At 42.4% G+C, this 21,085-nt stretch overlaps 1 protein-coding gene and 1 non-coding gene across 6 annotated transcripts in view; both read right to left on the bottom strand.

The window, feature by feature from the left end:
• Nucleotides 1–18,538, bottom strand: part of USP48 (ubiquitin specific peptidase 48) — a 67,752-nt gene extending 49,214 nt beyond the window's left edge. The window contains exons 1-7 of one of the 5 annotated variants that reach the window (XM_059053170.2): nt 18,242–18,538; nt 17,737–17,955; nt 7,560–7,680; nt 6,461–6,617; nt 3,702–3,829; nt 3,266–3,390; nt 2,668–2,776 (exon numbers count right to left, since the gene is read on the bottom strand). In XM_059053170.2, coding sequence (XP_058909153.1) covers nt 2,668–2,776; nt 3,266–3,390; nt 3,702–3,829; nt 6,461–6,617; nt 7,560–7,680; nt 17,737–17,870 — 774 coding nt within the window. In that variant the 5' untranslated portion in view covers nt 17,871–17,955; nt 18,242–18,538. Of the gene's footprint in view, nt 1–2,667; nt 2,777–3,265; nt 3,391–3,701; nt 3,830–6,460; nt 6,618–7,559; nt 7,681–17,736; nt 18,137–18,241 lie in introns of those variants that run through there. The other 4 variants (XM_067015515.1, XM_067015529.1, XM_067015539.1 and 1 more) reach the window with 4 other exon arrangements.
• LOC131747110 (small nucleolar RNA SNORA18) lies at nt 683–813 on the bottom strand. Its single transcript, XR_009332760.1, has one exon. It is a non-coding gene; the product is annotated as a small nucleolar RNA SNORA18 (small nucleolar RNA).
• Nucleotides 18,539–21,085: the final 2,547 nt, after the last annotated feature.

The raw sequence follows: 21,085 nt of genomic DNA, 5'->3' as shown, positions 1-21,085 counted from the left end.
ACCGTGGCAGCCTCTCCCGTTGCGGAAGCACGGAGCTCCGGACGCGCAGGCTCAGTGGCCATGGCCCACGGGCCCAGCCGCTCAGCAGCACGCGGGATTCCCCCCGACCAGGGCACGAACCCGCGCCCCCCGCATCGGCAGGCGGACTCCCAACCACTGTGCCACCAGGGAAGCCCAGGGGTTTTTTAATTATGTGTAACGTAGGCAAAATTATTTAAGTCAATAAATTTTTAAGGAATTTCACATGTTCTGATTCTCTCCACTGCCAATCACCTTAGTGATTATTTTAGTGATAATCTCCAAAGTCATAATCTTCAAGATAAGATAGCCCTTTCAAAAAGAAGTTTTGCTCAATCCACAGCTGTCATGTCAGTCAGTCCACAGTTCTTTTAGTTGGGCTTCTTTGATCTCCAATGGAATACGGACACACTTCAAAATTCTCCACCTGTAACCTTTGGGATCCAGTTTCCTCAAGCAATTTACTGTAGGACCATGTTTAGGGTCAGGAGATGGATCTGCCTGGTTCTGAATTTGACACCCTCTAAAATTGTATTAAGGTCAAATCATACTCATTCCTAAGCTATCACACCCTACAACAGTACAGATCGTTGGGATATGCCAATATCTAAGACCAAAAAAAAAGTTTGACTGTTAGGTTTTCCACAGTCTACTTGGTAGCTCTGTCTTACAGTTAGTTCTTTCCCACAGATATAGCAGGTAGTCCTATGAGTAAAGGAAACCACATAGTTACTCTATGAGGCATTTCCAATGCTGCAGGTTTACAGAAAAAGCTCCATTGGGATAGACCTCAACTTCCTTTATGTTTCTGTAACAGCTTTTGGTACAGATTACACTACAAGACAATAAATACAGTAATATAATACTAGTACCACCACTTTATTCATTTGATCCAGGAAGCCACACTCGCCTATTTACTCAACTCACATCCCCCTCAGCATCTTTGACTAGCTGCTCCCGTCTCTCTGATCTCTTAATGTTTGAATGTCCCAGGGTTCAGTCCTTGGTCTTTGTCTCTCTCATGCCCTTGGTGATTTGATCAAGCCCTGACTTCTCCCCTGAACTATACCTATCAAATCTAACATGCCCCACTGCAAATTCCTAATTCCTCTGCCAAACCTGCCCTTCCCACACTCCTTCACATCTTAGTTATGCCAACTTTATTCTTCCAGTTGCTCAGGACAAAACCTTAGTAATCCCTGACTCCTCTCTTTTTCTCCATATCCAATCTACAATTTTATCAGCTCTACTTTGAAAAATCCAAACACTGCTTATCACCTCTCCAGCTAACCCTCAGTCCAAGCCACCATCAACTAACTCCGTCTATCTGCCCTTGCCCCACCATCAGCCTATTCTCAAGACAGAAACCAGAGTTATCCTGTTGAAACAGATTACATCACTCCTATGCATACAGCCCTACATGGTATCTCATCTCACTCAGAGTCAGATTTCCAACAAAGGTCTACCAGGCCCTGTCTGATATGGTCCTTAGTTACCTCCACAATGTCATCTTCTATCATCCTCCCTATGTTTCAACCACACTGACCTCCCTGCTATTACTCAAACCACCAGGCACATTCTTGTCTCATGCTCTTCACTTGCTATTTCATCTGCCCCAGACACTCTTCTCCCCAATTCTTGGATGACTCACTACTCCACTTTCAATCACACTCCACATTCTCCATGCCCCTTCCCTGCTTTAGTTTTCTCCATAGCCCTTATTACAGTTGACACACGAGATGTTTTACTTCCATTTATTTTATTGTCCGTCACTGGTCCCCATACCACTATCACTATAAGCTTCTTAAAGGCAAAAATGTCTGTTTTGTTCCATATGGTTATTCCCAACAGCTGAAACACTGCCTGAACACGTAAGCACTCGATATTTAGCTGAATGAACCCAATAAATGAGAACTTCAAGCATGCTAATGGTTGTGCTAAAGGAGGAGAAAAAGTACAAAATTATTTTAAGAAAGGAAGCTATATAATAAGCACACCTATCAATACCATGCTATGTGTCTGTTCCTACGTGATAACAAAGGCTGCCTCTTAGCAACTTTTCCACTCCGAACAAAGGGGAACCATTTCTCTGTCTCTGCATAAATCTAAATATACAAAGAGGGACTTCCTGGCTGTCCAGTGGTTAAGGATCCACGCTCCCAATTCATGGTGCATGGGTTCAATCCCTGGTTGGAGAACTAAGATCCCGCATGCCACCTGGTGTGGCCGAAATACACACACACACACACACACACACACACACACAGAGATATGGAGTGGAGAGGCTGAAGAATGGCCATATTTGATGTAAAAAAATATTTGCATTCAACACTTTCTAGTTCTCATTAAATGAAAAAGTAAATTAACCTTATGGTAACATCACTTACATTTTCTTACTGTTACACCCCAATCACACGAGTTTTTGCACATACATAACTCTACATATAAAATAAACTGAAACAGTCAAAAATTATTTTAAATGCAGCCTACTTCAATACTTTATAATTTACAAAGTTTCTTCTACATCATTACATAAACGGAGACACTCGTATGTAGAAAATGTTGAAATAATGAATTTATTCATAAAATCAGAGACATTCAGAATAGTGTTAATGAGCAGAAACAACATATACGCCAAAATGTGAATACCTTCAAAAATTCTGAGATACAATCTGTTAACTGTTTGTGGCCTTGGATATTTAACTCCAGTTCATAAAACTTTGATAAAAGCTTAGATTCTCTGCCACACTGATTGCACCTATAATAAAGCAGAATGATAAAATTAAGATCAGAGTGGGAAGAGCAATAACGTTCTACTGCACTACATCCTGGAAATACACAAAGAAGCATTTATTACCTTAATTCTGTCATAGAAATTATCTACACTATGTATATTCAAAAAATAAAAACAAAGTGATTGATGAGGTCATGCATTTTATGCTTAGGAAAAAGTTTAAGAGTTGTTTTACTTTTAGTACTCCAGCAGGCTCCAATCTCACGCTTTCAGCCCAGACCACAGCCATGAAATAAACAGCAAGAGCTCAACCAGACACAGCTCCCAACACCTGGATGGGTTCAACTGTAATTATCTAGTCAGTTGTTTACATGTTCCCATGGAAACGTATTACTATAAATACTTCAGGTCCCATGATAGGCCACTAAATCCATAACCTGGAACTGAACTAGAAGACACAGAAGCAACTGCCTTAGAATAAAATGTATGATGAAAAAGTGCAAACACACTTACACAGTTACATAAGCATATTCCCCACAGAACTGCTGTTGCACAATGTTCCTCACGTCGGGATTCTTTTGTTTAGACAAAGTATCTTCCAAAAGAGACATAAAGAGCTTTGAAAATTCTTGGGCATCCTACAATACAGGTTTGGGTTAATAAAAAGAAAAAAAATCATACCTTGCTTTTCAATTTCTGTTACAAATAGTAATAAGTAAAATAATCCAGAAACTCTGTACTTTGAGCTTAGCATTCTGGAACAAGGACTAGAGCTATGCTGGATCAGTTTGTGCCCACATGGATTTTCAGAAAAGAGATCAAGGAAAATGTATAATATACTGAACAGTAAATAAAATAGAAAAAAATTAATTTTTAAAAATTTCTTCATTTCTTTCTATAAAGATTGTAAGGAATGCTTTTTATATTTAAAAAAATAAAAGGTTCTTACCTGCTGCTGCCCTGTGTCCAAGCCCAAAGCTTTAACAAATCCCGATGGATCAATGTATCGCCTATTACTGTTTTGCAACAAGGCAAATAAGTACTGGAGGTGCTCACAAATTGTCTGAGGCTCATAATCTATTAAAGAAATGTTTGTTCTTTTAAAAACTGCTACTTTTAAAAAATATGTACTCCTCTTCACATGAGAACATAATTATAATTAAACACCCTTATATCCAAACTATAATAATGTTTTATTAATAATCTTAAAACGTTAAAAGAAATCAGTAATCACATCTTTTGCAAGTCATGAGGCAGCCATGGCAGTCTATATGCATCCCCTAAAGGCCAAGAGGCTACACATATGTTACAACAACAATAGCAATCATGACTATGGCTTCCAGAGTGTCAAATCACACCGAAACATCCAATCCAGTCATAAAAACCATACATTATATTTACTGTTTGCATTAAATGGCCAAATACTTTAATATAATCTCATTAATGTGAACTTGCCACAAACAGAGCAAATGACAGCAATCTCAAGCACACTGATTCAAACTTGAATGAACATTATAACAAGTTACTGTTAAAAATCTTAAAATTTAGTTTCAAGTTTTAGTGAGTTCAGAGAAGGTATGCAAATAGGAAGCATGAATCTCAAGAGCCATAAAAGATTTGTGTATTCTCTTCTGTGCCAGTTATGGATTAATTGCCTCTCAGCTCCAAATCCACCCTTCTTTGCTTGCTCTGTGCTGACAGAGATGAGCTCTGCAAAGATTCCTCCTTTGCCAGCTAGTGTAAAGCTGAGTCTTGTCAGTAGAGGGCGCTCCAGGGCTCCACTGTGTGTCTCACCAGGCTCTGCGGGCTCCCTCAGCCAGCAGTGGCCAGCAGCTTCTCCCCGCACCTCCTCTGGTAGCTTCAGTGGGATGCCTCTTGTGAGGCATTTCCTCCTGAATGACCACCCTGTGAATGACCTCCTGGACACTCTCTGCAAGAGATTCCAAGGCCCAGTACCTCCCTGAGGACAGTTTCCAGCAAGGAAACCCACTGAGGCATCTCAGCACCTTCTGGGCCATCAAGTGAGCTCGGGCAGGCAGTGCTTTCTCCAGTGAGGTCTGGGTCTCAGGCCTGGTCAGTGGGGGTGTGGGACTCCTCCTTCTGTATCCTTTTTCAGCCCTGGGGGTAGTGGCTGCTCCCCTATCTGCTATATCTGTGTTTTTTTCAAGTCCTCTTTAATTCTTACTAACCAATTCCCCTATTACTCTAATTTCCTATTAATTTTTTGTCAGTTCAAATCATTGTGTAGTATGTCTCCTGATTGGTCTGAATGGTTTATCTCTTTAATACCAATTGTGACTCACCAGTCATGAAAAGGAAGTCAATAGTTCATTTGTAAAATAAAGATAAAAATCTTACTTCCTGGGGTGTAGGGGCTTTACAGGATGTTAAAAGCCCTTCAAGTAAGTTTGCAGCTACTTCAACTTTCTTATTTTACAGGTTAGATACTACATGAGATCTTAAATAACTTATCCTCTGCTGGTTTTCCTATCTGTAAAATAAGGGAGTAGCGGAGATGGGACTAGAACCCAAGTCCCATCATCTCCAACACAAACCCTTCTCACTACACTGCACTGTGTCTGCTAATAGCACCAGAAATGCACACTCTTATCAGAGAAGAAGGTTAAGGACTTTGGTGAAATAGTAAAATCTAAGTGTTTAGAAATTTAAAAAGCAAAACAAAAAAACCCCACATCTCTTGAAGATACATTATTAAAACCACAATACCCAAAGGCGGCCATAGTACATCATTTTACAAAATAGACATTTAGTTTCCACTTGTTATTTAGCTATCTTCTCATTGGTAAATTTATACTTCAGCAAAAACAATGCTAAAACTTAAAAATGATCCATTTTCCATTACTCATCCTTTACATAACACTAATTCTTTAAATATCAATACCTTCTATACTATTAATCAAGATTTAAATATTCAGAACTACAGGAATAAAGCTTTGGGGAAACAAACTTAAGAATTTTTAAGCACTGTTTTGAACTGTTAACAAGGACCAAAAGTATTACCATTATCTAAAGAGCAGCAAGAAGGAAGATGTGGGGCTTAGGAACCCTATCTTTTCTCTCTCAGAGCCAAAGACATGAACTATGTGCCCAAACCAGATCACATAAGACAGCACAGGATTTACAAATGAGAACAAGAGTCAAAGGTTTCCAACCTGGAGCTCCTAGACCTGTGTAATCTTATACTCACTTCCCTCTATACCCCAGCTTTGAGAAGAAGAAAAAGCTGGTCATTCCATGGAAGTTTCATCTCAAAGAGAATAATCTCTAAATAGAAATATCAATTAGGAATAACAATCCACATATTATGCATAAAAAACTAAATAATTCCACTAGAACAGTTTGAAACTGATTTCTAAATTTGCAATGAGTGTAGTTGCATATTAGTAGCTTGCTTTGCCAAGGTTGGTTAATTTAATCTTAATTTTAGAGGGTATTTTGTAAATCAGCCTATTAGGGAATCAAGACAAAAGGCTGTGGGTACAATGAAGTGTTTATTTATTAAGTCTCTCAAACTAGGCAAAAGGGTAACCTTGTACGCTTTACTGACTGATTTCTCTCAATCACTAGAATTTAATGGACTGCAATCAGTGTATTACAGAGGGAAATTGTAGTTGAAGTTTCCTCTATATGGTTGGTTCAAAGTGGTCTAGCTAGCAATAAGCCCTCCCCATACCCATCCCCACTCACCTTTCTCTTCTTGGATACCATCTCCCATCATGTAGTCACTACAGGTGCTTGGACATAAGTAGAGCGCCTGCCGAAGCTCCAGGTTAAGAAACCACACTTGAAGAAATGTGTTGACATAACAAGTAGCTCCAAGGTTAGTGAGGCCCACAAATGAGTTCTACAAAAACACAAAATTTACAATTATAAAACCAGTTTCCCCTTAAATAAAAAAATTATGAGAAGTATTTTTTTAATTTGATTAAAAATGTGTTAAACTGCCTCAACCACTAAACCCTGTGAGCCTCTCTCAGGAAAGGTTAGGGCATAATTATCATGAAAGTCCCATTTGGGTTGACTATGGGAGTGGGAAAGACTTAGGATAGCATCTCTAGTCTTCTCCAGCCACTTAAATCTAAGCTTAGAGAACAGTTGGCTCTAGGAAACATCAATTTTAAACATGTGTACATAGGTTTTTCATTTGTTATATTCCTAAGAGCCCAGCATTCAGTAGAATGACAAAGTGAAACTTCCAGGAAAGTTCCTTTTTATCCTATAGATCTGGGAGATGGGGGGATGGAGGGAGTTAGTTGCAATTTTTTCCAAAGATAAGGCTGAGAATTCCTGAACTTACAAAGAATCATTCTTTTTAAGAGAGAAAATACCTATACAGGTGACTATTTAGTAAATGCCAGGCTTTATCGTTAGAAAGTGTTAATGTGTATTACCATAAAAAAAGGGTAAAACTTCTGTTGTATGTATAATATGTAAAAATACAAGCCCAAGAAAGCCAAGTAATATCATTATGGGAGCCTGTTCCCTGGATTTACCACCTCCTTTAAAGAGACTTAAAAAGAGCTCAAAATAAAACATGCGACGTTAAAGCAAACATAGAATCAGCATTGAACTAAAACTATTATTTAAAGGCTTACTGGATTACATAGCTACCTGTTTTAAAGCATACCATTAAGAACTGTTCCAATTCAAGTGGTTTAGAGTCTTAAATTCCACTACTGATCTTAAAGCTGCTTAGGTTACCTGAAATCAGTAATGGTTTCTGATCATAACAAAATAAAACACACAAGAATGCCATATAGAAATCTCTTAAAAAATGAGGGCTTACCTTTTTTCTCCTCTCACAGTTGGGGTCGTCAATGTTATGAAAACTATTTTCATCTATTTCTCCTAACCAAATGTGCTCACCAATCCCAACCAAGCAATTCGGATTTCCTTTGCAGTTTCGTCTATGAAAAAATATTGTATGATTAAAAAATAACACAGTTCCATAGTAAAGAAATATGCAAATCAAAACTATAACGATACTATTTTTTAAATTCTATTTCTCATCTATTAGATTAGCAAAACTGAGAAAGCATAATACCACACCCAGTTTGTGAGGCTGTGGGGAAACAGAACTCAGCTACTGCTGATGAGAATGCCAACTGGTAGGACTCTTACAGAAGGGAATTTTGCAATTGCTAACAAATCTACATACACACCGACTTTTTGACCTATCCATTTCACTTCTAAGAATTCAGCCTGAAGATGTACCTCCAACAGTGCAAAAACACATACACTAGGTTATTCATTACAGCACTGTGATTGCAAAATACTGGAAACAACCCAAATTACCAAACATAGGGAATATGGGGCTTCCCTGGTGGCTGAGAGTGGTTGAGAGTCCACCTGCCAATGCAGGGGACACGGGTTCGTGCCCTGCTCCGGGAAGATCCCACATGCTGCAGAGCGGCTAGGCCCGTGAGCCATGGCTGCTGAGCCTGAGCGTCTGGAGCCTGTGCTCCGCAACGGGAGAGGCCACGACACACAACAGTGAGAGGCCCACGTACCGCAAAAAAACAAAAAACAAAACAAAAAACAAACAAAAAAAAACCATAGGGAATATGGTACATCCACACAGTGGAGTACCACACAACTGTGACAGGAAAAACACATGATGATCTCTGTGAACTGATGTAATTTCTAGGATATATTAATGAGCAAAAAGCAAAGTGCAAGAGTTATCTACAGCATGACATTTTTTATGTTAAGAAAGATGGGGAAATAAAATACAAATGTATCTGCTCATTTGAGCAAAAAGAAAAACACAAATGTATTTATGCGTGTGTATAACTGAATCACTTTGCTGTACAGTAATTAACACAACATTGTAAATCAACACTTCAATTAAAAAAAAATAACAGTACATTGGGGCTTCCCTGGTGGCGCAGTGGTTGAGAGTCTGCCTGCCGATGCAGGGGACATAGGTTCGTGCCCCGGTCCGGGAAGATCTCACATGCCGCGGAGCGGCTGGGCCTGTGAGCCATGGCCGCTGAGCCTGCGCGTCCGGAGCCTGTGCTCCGCAACGGGAGAGGCCACAACAGTGAGGCCCGTGTACTGAAAAATAAAAAATAAAAAACAAAAAAAGTATAAAAAAAAGAAAAACACCAAAAGGATAAATCAGACACTAGTGAAACTGGTTACCTGTAGAACATGAGTAGGATTAAGATTTTTTTAAAAAAAGAAGCGTTGGACATTTTCCTGAATATACCATTCCATACACTGCTGAATTTGGGGGCCATGTGAATGTTACACACAAATCAGTAAGGCTGGAGGGAACCCTAAATTCAACACAAACAATAACATATTTCAACTGAGTAACATACACTGAAAGGAAGAGGGTGGGGCACTGACCCAAGTAACTTGAACTTGGTCATTAGCAAGTTTATTAATGTCAGGATAAAGACATAAGGAACAAACAACAAACTTTAATAGCTTCCTTTTCAAAGATACATGGGTTAACAATTCTGAAACTTTCTGTGCATTCTGCAATTGAACAAATAAGTAACATGTATACTGGGGATGAAGGGAATCAAGTTTTGGAGAGGAAAGTTACAAATAAGGGAAGAAGAATAAAACCAACCCCCGCAGTACTGATTAGGAATAACAGGTGTTAAGTCAAAATCCACAGGGTATTAATATATACAAACAGGTAGATTAGTGTTGCCAGATAAAATACAGGACAGAAGTTATTTGAATTTCAGATAAATGACACATTTATATTTTAAAAAGCATTTGTTGTCTATCTGAAATTTTGATTTAATGGGCAGCCTAAACGAGATAGCTTTTTTGTCAGCCGAGGGCCTAAATAAAAGCAGTAACATGAACACATCCAGCAAACAGATCTTGATTTCTAAATACTCCCCACTCAAAGAACCCAGAGCTCCTGGGAGAAATGGCCAATTTAAAGCCTGGGCAAGATAAACATGGACATATTGCTCTGGCCCCAAAATAAGGATGTACTCAAAGAATGAGGGGGACATGTCAAAAGGAAGAGCTTGTATGGGCCTCCCGGTACCCAAATCTGGAACAATCTGAGCAACAAAATGATGATCGGATTACAACCCGCTCAATAATGTAGGAATCCACAGTAAGGTGGGTGGATGGATGAGAAATCTCCTCCTTAAAGAAGAAAGCCAACTATCAATGTGGAAGAAAGGACAGAATTAGAAATTCACCATTTGGCATCCATCAGATTAATAACAAAATCATGCAAGGACTGTCAATGGATACCAGTGTAGGAAAGTTTGAGGAGTAAGTGAATATTTACATAGTCTCAAAGTACCTCAGCACAAGTTGTTTATTAATTACAAAAGGAAATATAGTAACTTTCAGTGCAGAAACCTGGCAGATACCACCTAACCAAAGGATCAAAGTTTAAGTAGCCAGTAATGGGGTCTAATTAACTGTATACCCCCCTCCTGGTGTGATGCACTAAGAGCACAACATCACTTCTGTGGTTTTCCTACCAAAGCGAATAACCTAAACCTAATTATAAGCCAACACCAGACAAATCCAAGTTGAGAAGCTTTCTGCAAAGTAAGTGTCCTATACTTTTCAAAAACCTCCGTATAGATATGGGGATATATGTATATGTATAGCTGATTCACTTTGTCATAAAGCAGAAACTAACAAACCATTGTAAAGCAATTATAATCCAATAAAGATGTTTAAAAAAAAACCCTCCACATGATGAAATACAAAGAAAGACTGAGTAATTATCCAGATTAAAGGAGACTTAAGATACACAACTGACTGCAACATACGAGCCTAGATTTTCCTTTGCTGTGAAGGACTTTATTAAATCAGTATGTTCTGAATATTTCAGAAGGTTACCCACTAAAGCTTTATTGACAGCAGTAAAAGACTGGAAACACTATAAATGCCCATCAATAGGAATCTGCTAAACAATACAGCCAAGCAATGGAAACTACTGTAATTAGGAAAAAAAGATAAGGAGAAACTTTGTTATGTTGTGATATGTTAACAATATCATTAGTTGAAAAATGCAAGAAACAAAGCAGTGTTTAAAGATGGGTGTGTGCCGGGCTTCCCTGGTGGCGCAGTGGTTGAGAGTCCGCCTGCCGATGCAGGGGACACTGGTTCGTGCCCCGGTCCGGGAAGATCCCACATGCCGCAGAGCGGCTGGGCCCGTGAGCCATGGCCGCTGAGCCTGTGCGTCCGGAGACTGCGCCCCGCAATGGGAGAGGCCACAACAGTGAGAGGCCCGCGTACCACAAAAAAAAAAAAAAAAAATGGGTGTGTGGGGTGGGGACTTCCCTGGTGGCGCAGTGGTTAAGAATCCACCTGCCAAGGCAGGGAACATGGGTTCGAGCCCTGGTCCGGGAAAATCCCACATGCTGCAACTAAGCCCGTGCGCCGTAGCTACTGAGCCTGCACTCTAGAGCCCGCGAGCCACAACTACTGAAGCCCGCGCACCTAGAGCCTGTGCTCCACAAGGAGAAGCCACCGCAATGAGAAGCCCGCGCACCGCAGCGAAGAGTAGCCCACACTCGCAGCAACTAAAGGAAGCCCGTGCGCAGCAACGAAGACCCTACGCAGCCAAAGACAGATAAATAAATAAGTAAATAAATAAATAAAATTTTCTATTATAAGCCATCACTTCCAAGCCAACCTAAGCAGTGCAGCAGGATGCCACGTACAGAAGGCTAGATGAAATCCCACTGTAGAAGAAAACCTCTCCCACTCAGTCTCCGAGTCCCAAGCTCCTTTTTATCCCCATTAGGAGTAGGCTACCGGTGTCAAGTATCATCTATCATCCTGTTTGTACCAATTTTCTTATAGTAGAAAAATACTTCTGCATACTTGTTTCCATCAGTGTGAAGAGACTGGTCAAGGAGGGCTGAGACGCGTCAGACAGGGACACATGTTCACATGTTTGATGTGTAAATACCCTAGCCTGTTGACTCAAATTTATACAACTTGGCCCTAGAAAGCACCTGAATTTGCTAATGCCGGCTTAAAAGCAAGTCACTTTTTCAAGGTCACAAGTAGCCCCGATTTAATCTAGGTAGAGTGATGCCATTCACCTTCTATGAAATTGTTAAGTTCCTACAACCTTATAACTGTACCCTCTACCCACTCCCCACTGGTCTTCTTCCCAGAAACCCCTCCTTCTGCCTACAGGGGAATCAGAGAGGGAGAACTGAATCACAAACAAAAACAAAGCATAAAGAGCACTCATCCTGGTTCTCCCCTGGCTCTCTCCCGCTACTCGTATCTCATTTACTTATGCATCAGTCAGCTTACGACTAGGTTCTTGCTTTGTGTGGCAGTTGACTATTAGTGTACATGCCTAGTTTCAGCTCCCCCTGCCTTTTTTTTTTTCCTTTGAGAACAAACTGTTCCTCCATTCTTGTGGTTCTAGCAAGAGCTGCTGAGATGCAGCTCCCATCCAGCACCCCAAAACAGCCTCACAAGATATTTTAAATGGAAACTGAGAGAAAGAGAAAACAAACAACCCCAAAATAACAATCCCTCTTCAGTGGCAGACCCTTCTGACAGCTTAGCTGTCCTAACATTAAGGAAACAACATGCTGATTTGCATGAGAAACAGCTGGAAGAGGTTCATGACTCTCTCCTGGGCTCAAGTGTTTCCCTGCCCTAGCCATGATGTATTTGTCCACATCTTTCCTGAATTAAAACAAACACCTCCCTAGATTTGTTAACTGAGGCACTTCGCTTACACTATGTTAAAGTTTCTATCACCTGTATCTAGGAACCCTAACAAATATGGACTAACGAAATAAAGCTTTTTCTGTTATGAACTTACCTCCAAGGGCCAACAATCCATTTCAGCCTCTAACAGATCTCCTAATTTTTTTTTGGCAGCGCCACACTGCTTGCAGAATCTCAGTTCCCCAACCAGGGATTGAACCCAGGGCCACGGCAGTGAAAAGTCCTAACCACCAGACTTCCAGGGAACTCCCAGATCTCCGAATTCTTAAAAACAGCTTTGCCCCTCTTCCTCTAAGCTTTCTTATAAGACCAGTTAACAAACACAGGGGAAAACATTCAGCTCCAGAGAAATGAGAGTTTAAAACAGCGATGAAAGATGTTTTCACTTATGAAATCAACAAAAAAAGTTTTGGTGATGGACTTCCCTGGTGGTCCAGTGGTTAAGACTCTGCTTCCGCTGTAGTGGGCACAGGTTTGATCCCTGGTTGGGGAAGTTACACAACACGCGGTACGGCCAAAAATCAAAGTTATGATCATGAATCAGGGTAAAGTAAGAGTCATTGTCCATTCATTGTTAAACACAACGCTTTTGGAAAAACTTGAGAAAATGTCTCAAAATGTTAAATGGCACTAATATTTTGTTTCAATACTTCTGGACACATGTCCACAGAATATGTTTGACACTGTGGCAATGAAACAAAATGAAGAATTCTAACAGGTACTTTTTTTTCTAGGGTCATGGATATAAGAACACCAAGCAGCTACAGCAGTAGGCAGGGGGCAGGTTCCCCAAATGTTTGGTATGACATGTTAAGCAGCTGTGACATTATTCACCGTGATTTTAGGCCAACAAACGCTTTCGCAGCAATGTAAATGATGGACCGAGGCTGAACAAAGCCTGAGACATAACAATTTTCCTAGTCTAAACCAATTTAGTGGCAATGCAAGCAATGGAAGAAAGCTGAATTCCAGCATATCAATGCAATGAAATCAATAGGACTTGGGAGCTGATTAAATGGTGTGGGCAAGAAGGAAAAGGAGACATCTGCAATGACATCCAAAACTGTATAGAAAGGAAACAATTTTTCACAAATCAAAAACTGCAAGGTGGAAAAAAAAACAGTAGGCTAAGTATCTAGGGGTGCAAATGCCTTAAGTTCCTTCTACACTGAGCATAGGTAAGAGTGGTAGTTTTAGCTGTTTTGACAGATCTCCAAGGATGTGTCATTTAGGAGTATGTTTTCCAGCACAATGGACAGAAATTTAGTCAATGATTTCACAGATGCTATGCAGTACAAAGAAATTTTATTATTTGAATGGGAGAGGAGGGTGGAGATATTACTCCCTCTGCATGGTCATTTAAAGAGTTATTGCTTTGTTTTTCTCCCTCAACAAATTTTAGTTTCTTGGCTCTTAGGACATCATTTCACACAGCCCAGGTAGAAATCAATGAAGGATAGCAAGCTAACTCTCCTGCTTCCAGGGAAGACCCCTGACTACACTAAGGCTTTGCCTAATGCAGCACCAGATTTCTTAAAAGTGATTTGTGTGTGTACAGAGAGAGAAAGGGAGAAGGAAAGAGAGGGAGGGAGGGGGAGAGAGAATAGGTTAACCAAGGATTACTGAAATGGTTCCAATAATAACCATTTACTGTCTGAATTTTCCTCGAAAACTTCAAATTGTCTCTGTAACTCCAAATGTCACCACTCTATCAGAATGACAGTTGCTTAGGATTAGTTAGGTCCATTAACTGAGTTCAGGAACTCCCTTCCAAACTAGTCCCCTCTAATTAAGAACATTCTTGTCCCTCTACCATTTTATTTCATAATCACAAACCGGTCTCTAACCAGATATCAACAAATAAGGAGGAATTCAGAAGGCTCCCCATCCTTTGACAGGTGGAGGGGGGAGGGGCGCTACAGCAGGTCATTGCCTAACTTTAACCCCTTTCTAAAACTTTGGTGACTGACTCAACATTCCCAGGCTCTTTGTGCTATGTGCTGGTTCAAAGAAGGCAAAACCGGACTTCCCTGGTGGCGTAGTGGTTAAGAATCCGCCCACCAATGCAGGGGACACAGGTTCGAGCCCTGGTGCAGGAAGACTCCACGTGCTGCGGAGCAACTAAGCCTGTGCGCCACACTACTGAGCCCACGTGTCACAACTACTGAAGCCCACGTGCCTTGAGCCCGTTGCTCTGCAACGAGAAGCCACCACAATGCAGCCCCCGCTCTCAGCAACTAAAGAAAGCCCCTGCAGCAACGAAGACCCAACGCAGACTAAAATAAATAAGCATTTTTTTTAAAAAAAAAAGGGAAAAGAGAATCCACAGAATGAGAAAATATTTGCAAATACATGAGACGTATATCCAGAATATATAAAGAACTCTTAGAACTCAATAATAAAGACAATCCAATTTTAAAATGGGCAAAGGATGTGAAAAGACCTCTCTCCAAAGATCTACAAATGGCCAATAAGCACATGAAAAGATGCTCAACCTTATTAGTCATCAGGAAGATACAAAGCAAAACCACAAAGAGATACCACTTCACACCCACTAGGATGGCTATAAGACAAAAACAGTGAAAGGATGAGGAGAAAATGTAATCTTCATATATTGTCTGTGAGTATGTAAAATAGTGCAGCCACTTTGGAAAACAATTTGTCAGTTCCTCAAAATGTTAAACATAGTTATCCTATGACCCAGCAATTCCACTCCTAGGTATATATCCCAAAGAACTGAAAATAGGTGTTCAAACGAAAACTTGTACACAAATGTTCATAGCAACACTACTCACAACAGCCAGAAAGCGGACACAACCAAAAAATCCAACTTAACTATGCTGTGAGATGACGGATGTGTTAATTGCCCTGATCTTGGTAATCATTCCACATGTCCATCAAATTATCATGTTGTACACTTTAAATAGTTATATTTGTCAATTACTCCTCAATAAAGTTGGGGAAAAAAATTTAAATCCATCAACTGATGAATAGATAAAATGTGGTATATCCAACAATGGAATATTATTCAACCATAAAAAGGAATAAAATACTGATACATGCTATAACATGGATGACCCTTGAAAACATTATGCTAAGTGAACGCCAGACCAAAAAAGGCCACGTATTGTATGATTCCACTTATATAAAATATCCAGAATAAAGAAATCTAGAGACAAAAAGATTAGTGGTTGCTAGGGGGTGGGGGAGGGGGAAATGGGAAGTGACTGGAGTTTAATGGATATGGAGTTTCCTTTTAAGGTGATGGAAGAAGTTCTGGAACTAAACAATGGTGATGTCTGTACAATATCGTAAAGGTACTTAATGCCGTGTAACTGTATACTTTAAAAATAGTGGGACTTCCCTGGTGGCACAGTGGTTAAGAATCCGCCTGCCAATGCAGGGGACACAGGTTCGAGCCCTGGTCTGGGAAGATCCCACATGCCACAGAGCAACTAAGCCGGCGCACCACAACTACTGAGCCTGCGCTCTAAAGCCCACGAGTCACAACTACGGAGCCCACACACCACAACTACTGAAGCCCGCGAGCCTTGAGCCCGTGCTTCGCAACAAGAGAAGCCACCGCAATGAGCAGACCGCGCACCGCAATGAAGAGTAGCCCCTGCTCGCCACAACTAGAGAAAGCCTGAGAGCAGCAACGAAGACAGACCCAACGCAGCCAAAAATAAATAATTCTTTTAATGGTAAATTTCGTTGTGCGTTTTACATGACTTTTACAAAACGATTTTTAATGAAATGAAATACTGACAAATACTACAACACGGATGATCCTTGAAAACATTATGCTGTCAAAGAAGCCGGTCATAAAAGTCCACATACTGTATGATTCCATTTACATGAAATGGCCAGAATAGTCAAATTTAGAGGCAGAAAGTATATCAGTAGTTACTTCGAACCGTGGCGGTGGGGGGGAGTGGGGTTTACAGGGAGGACTGAGTGCCAAGCTAACGGGTACAGAGCTTCTTTTAGGGGGGTCGGATTGTGCTGAGGGCTGAACAACCCTGTGACTATACAAATAAAAAATACTGGGTTGTACATTTTAAATGGGTGAATCATATGATGTGTGCATTATATCTCAAAGCTGTTTATGAAAAAAACTGCTTGGATATAAACCTTGCAACTGCAGCTTAAAACTCACGTCCGTGACATTCCCCTTATAGTGATCTCAGCTAATTTCTACTCCTTTACTTCCATTAAAATCGTAACTATTACAGTGAAAGAGTTTATATTTTTTGGTTACTCTGGAACCTAACATGTGGAGAAACTGACTGAAGCTTATCTATTATACACGGCCACGTCATTCCAGTACTGACTGTTGCACTCCTCGTGAACCAGACTCCCAGAGCTTGGAATTATTCGTCTGCTTTATGGAAGCTCTCTTAACTTGTTTCACTTCCCATACTAGACTTAAAGCTCCAAATCTGAGACCTTGACTTCCATTCCTTCCGGATCCCACCGTGGAATGTAAAAACTCCAGAAAGTCTTTACTAAATGCTTGATGAAAGACTACTGAGCATGCCCGGCTTGGCCAAGTCAATTCAACAACATTCCGGACACAAACTGTAGTTCCCGCGTCAAAAGGTGGAAAAACAGCTAAGGATTCGAACTAAAAGGAAAGGAAAGGTTCACGGGCTAAGTAGAAGTGAAGGATAGCACTTACACAGCTCAAACTTTGTACTCGGTAGAGTGGTGTTGAGTCAGAGCGACCCTCCACCCCCTCCAAAAAAAGGCTAAAAAATACTAGATTGCCGAGAGGGGAAGGTCAACTGGGGATGAAAGGTACCGATGACGCAGACTAACCGTACGTTTTCCTAAAGCCGCCCTAACCAAAAAATATGATCACGCCTTCAGCGTCAACACCAATACGAGATATACAGTGATGAAGCTCACTTCGCAAAAGTTCCCACTTTACAAACCAAAAAACCGAGCAGTGGCCAGGATATACCAAACACCAACGTTTGCTAAGGTCTCAGCTCCTGCCTTCAACCATCTCCACCGCCATCTTCTAATAAGAACCCAAAACCTTTTCTGAAGGGCTTTCAGCAGCATCACCCCCGTGCCGAGCCCGGAAAGGCTGCCTTTCCCAGGTCGCCCAGAAGGCGGAAAGGAGGAAACCTCCACCTTGTTCTCTCCACGCCTGCTAGATGCACGCAAAGGGCCGCCGTCTTCCTTCCCCCAGCCCCGGGCCTGGTTTTCCAAGGTCCGACGAGAGGGGGGCGCGAGGCCCGGTGCGCGGGCCTCACCTGCACACGCCGCGGATGCAGGGCTCCAGCCAGATGCGGTAGGCGGTCTCGATGTGCTCCTGCGACACCTCCTCGGGCCGCACCGTCTCCGCCCAGCGCCAGGCCGCCTTCTCCAGCTGCAGCCGCGGGGCCATGGCCTTGGCCCGAGGAGTGCCTCCTGAGCCCGGCCGCCCAGGCTGCCGCAGCCGCCTCCACCGCCGCCCAAATGGGCTCCGCCACCTGCCAGCGATGAGGACCAGACGCTCCCTCAGCCAGCTGGCCAGTCAATCACCTGTGCGCGCCTCTGCGTGGGTGCCCGCCCGCGCGCCCGCACCCGACCCGCACGACCGGCCGCAAAGCGCCTCCGCGGACACCCGACACCCCCCGCACCCGCAGACGTTGGAGGTGTACTCCCAGCCACGGTGGGCGCATGCGCGTTCCCAGCAGCCTTTGCGCCTCCCGCGCCTCTCGCCCGACGGGCGGAGGAAGGGGAAGCCGCTAGTCGAGACCCTTGCCACGTCCTCACCGGCACTTCAGGGGAAGCGATGTCTCAGCTCCTGTCCAGGATAGCGTTCTGTGCACCACTAGTCCTCCAAACGGGCACCTCGAGGGCTAAAGGCTGCCTGTTCTTGCCCTCTGGTACTTCCCCTTTAACCGTGAAGGATCACGCGAGAGGCTACTCAACACACACCATAGGTCCGCTGGATTGTGGGGTGGGACCTGAAACCTGGGTCACCAGAGAAACCAGGGTCGGCTCTCTGGAAGGGTTAACTCGAGCCTGGATCGGTTCTGACTCCTTTCCTGAGCCCTCCTGACGTCACGTGACGTTCTGGCCTTTTCGTGAGCTAGAACTGGACTACGTGTCCCGGCATGCGTTGCGTGCTATCACTCACTGGATGCCAGGCATGCTGGGATTTGTAGTCTTCTTAGTAGTGGGTTTGCTGTACCTTGGCTTGTGCTGGGGTGCAAGCGGGTCCCTGGGCGGGGTTTCTTTGCCCTGAAAGGTCATCCTTGCAGGTGGTGGACCCTCCTCACTGCTGTAATCTCCATATGCTGATTTCTTCCTTCTTTAATGATGGTCCTCTTTAGCCGCAGGGTTTGAAAACATTTCCTTTTTTCAATCTCTGCTTCTGGATATAAAGAGTAGCCTTATCAGAGTGTTTTGCGAACTGTAAAGGGTACTGCTTGAGTGAGGATTTTGAGAACTTTGAATTTTAATGAGAGCCCTATGGCGGTCTAAGCACTAACTTCTGACACAATACTCAATAGCTTGCCAGCCGGGTAACCTGGGCTTGGACTGGATGGATGGTTTTTTTTTTTTTTTTGGCTGCACTGCACAGCTTCTGGGATTTTAGTTTCCCCTGACCAGGGATAGAACCTGAGACCTCGGTAGTGAGAGCGTGGAGTCCTAACCACTGGACAACGGGGGAATTACCCAGACTGGATGCTTTATGTGTGCAATTGTTTAGACAAACGTTCACTGAAGGAACGATGAAAATAAGACATGGTCCTTGCACTTATGCAAGGGTTGGGGGAGCGGTGAGGGGAGAATAGTCGAAACTTAAAGTAAGGTCCCCTTCCCTTCCTTGGAAGGTTTGGAGTACTTGGGGAAAGTCTTCCCAGGAGGGATAACTCCTAAATGAACCCTTAATAGACGAGTAGAACTTAGCCAGGTTAGAAGAAAGGTACCATTCTAGACAAAAGGAACTACAAGGAACAAAAGCACAGAAGAGAGAAACTTCTTGGTATGAGGTCACAAACTCTGAGAAGGGGAGGTGAGACTTTGAGAGGCTGGCCAAGACTTTGCTTTATCTGAGGGACTCATTGAAATGTTTAAAGCTGGTGAGTGATATAAGGGAGATTTTCATTTTGTATAACTTCCTCAGTCTAGGTCAAGGACAGAGACAGAGAAACCCTATAAGATTACAGAAGTAATACAAGCCAGAAATAATGAAGGCCAGAATGGGGCAGTGTAATAGGTATGGAATGAGGAGGCAAACCTGAAAGATATTTAGGACATGGAATTGCTAAACTTGATAAGTTGGTCTCAGCAAAGTCTGTTTACCTTTCTGTTATTTGACCTTCAGGTGTAGGTCATAGCCCTTTCCTAGGTGCTTACAGCTGCCTGTGTCATTGCCTCACTTAGCACATGATAAAATTGTGAATATTATTCATTGTGCTGTCACTGCTATATGCCAGTTTTCTAACTTGGGTAGTTAAGCGAATAGAGTTTCTACCAAATGAGATAAATAGTGAAGAAGGAGAAGGTTTAGAAGAGAGCTGATGATTTCAGTTTTCAATAAATTGCATTTTAAGTGCATCAGGGACATCCATGTAGAGATAGGAGACATGAGTCTGAATCTTGCAGGATATATTGCTCCTGCATCATGGATTTTCCAGTCTCTACTGGGTGATTCTCATCAGTATTATTTACACGCTGTAATTTCTCCCAGTTTTAACAAACCCTCTCTTGACTCCCACATCCCCCACCAGCTACCATCCCACTTCTCTGCTATTCTTTATAGCAGAACTCCTGGAAAGAGTGATTTAGACTCTTCTCCAGTTCCCTAATTTCCTATCCCCCTTAAACCCGTTCTAAATCAGGCTCTTGCCCCAAAACCAACCACATAAAGGTCACCAAAGTCCTCCACGTTGTTAATTTCAGTGGTGAGTTCACACTGTTTTACTTGACCTGTCCCGCAGCATTTGACCTAGTTCTTCACTCTCTCCTCTTGGGAACACGTTCTTCTCTTAACTTGCAGTGTTACTGAACACAAGTTCATGTGCCCAATGCACAGTGAAGCCAAACAAACTGAAATGTTGGAGTTTGGAGCAGAGAAAGGTTTATTGCATGGCCAAGCAAGGAGAACAGCTGGCTCATGCTCAAAAAAACCTGAACTCCCTCATGGTTTGGGGGGAGAAGTTTTATAGGCAAAATTTGGGGTGAAGGCTGCAGGGTATGTGGCTTTCTTCTGATTGGTTGGTGGTGAGATAACACGGCAGTACTCCAGGAATCTCGTGCTCAGCCTGAAGTTACCATCCTCCACCTGTCTGGGGGCCTTAGTTCCTGCAGAAAAACTCAGATATTGTTATGTATACCTTGAGGAGGAACCAGGACCCTGCCACAAGGCTGCACTATTGTTTCTTGACTCTTCCTCCCTTGTTTCTGCATTCTTTCCCTTCCCTGATTAGCAACTGTTTGAACCTACCCTTTGGAACTCAGGGAAAGTCATGGAGGCTGAATGAAGCCTATTTTCTACAAACAAGAAATGGAGAAACGGAAAGCGTTTGTACCAGAGAGCCCCATAGGGTCCTCCTCAGCTTCAGCAGGACACCACCTTCTCCTGGTTTTTCCATCACCCACTGGCCA

Source organism: Kogia breviceps, chromosome 1 (genome assembly GCF_026419965.1).
Source record: "Kogia breviceps isolate mKogBre1 chromosome 1, mKogBre1 haplotype 1, whole genome shotgun sequence".
NCBI classification, from domain to species: Eukaryota; Metazoa; Chordata; class Mammalia; order Artiodactyla; family Physeteridae; genus Kogia; species Kogia breviceps.
Note: the sequence above shows the minus strand (reverse complement) of the source record. Positions and strands in the feature narration are given on the sequence as shown.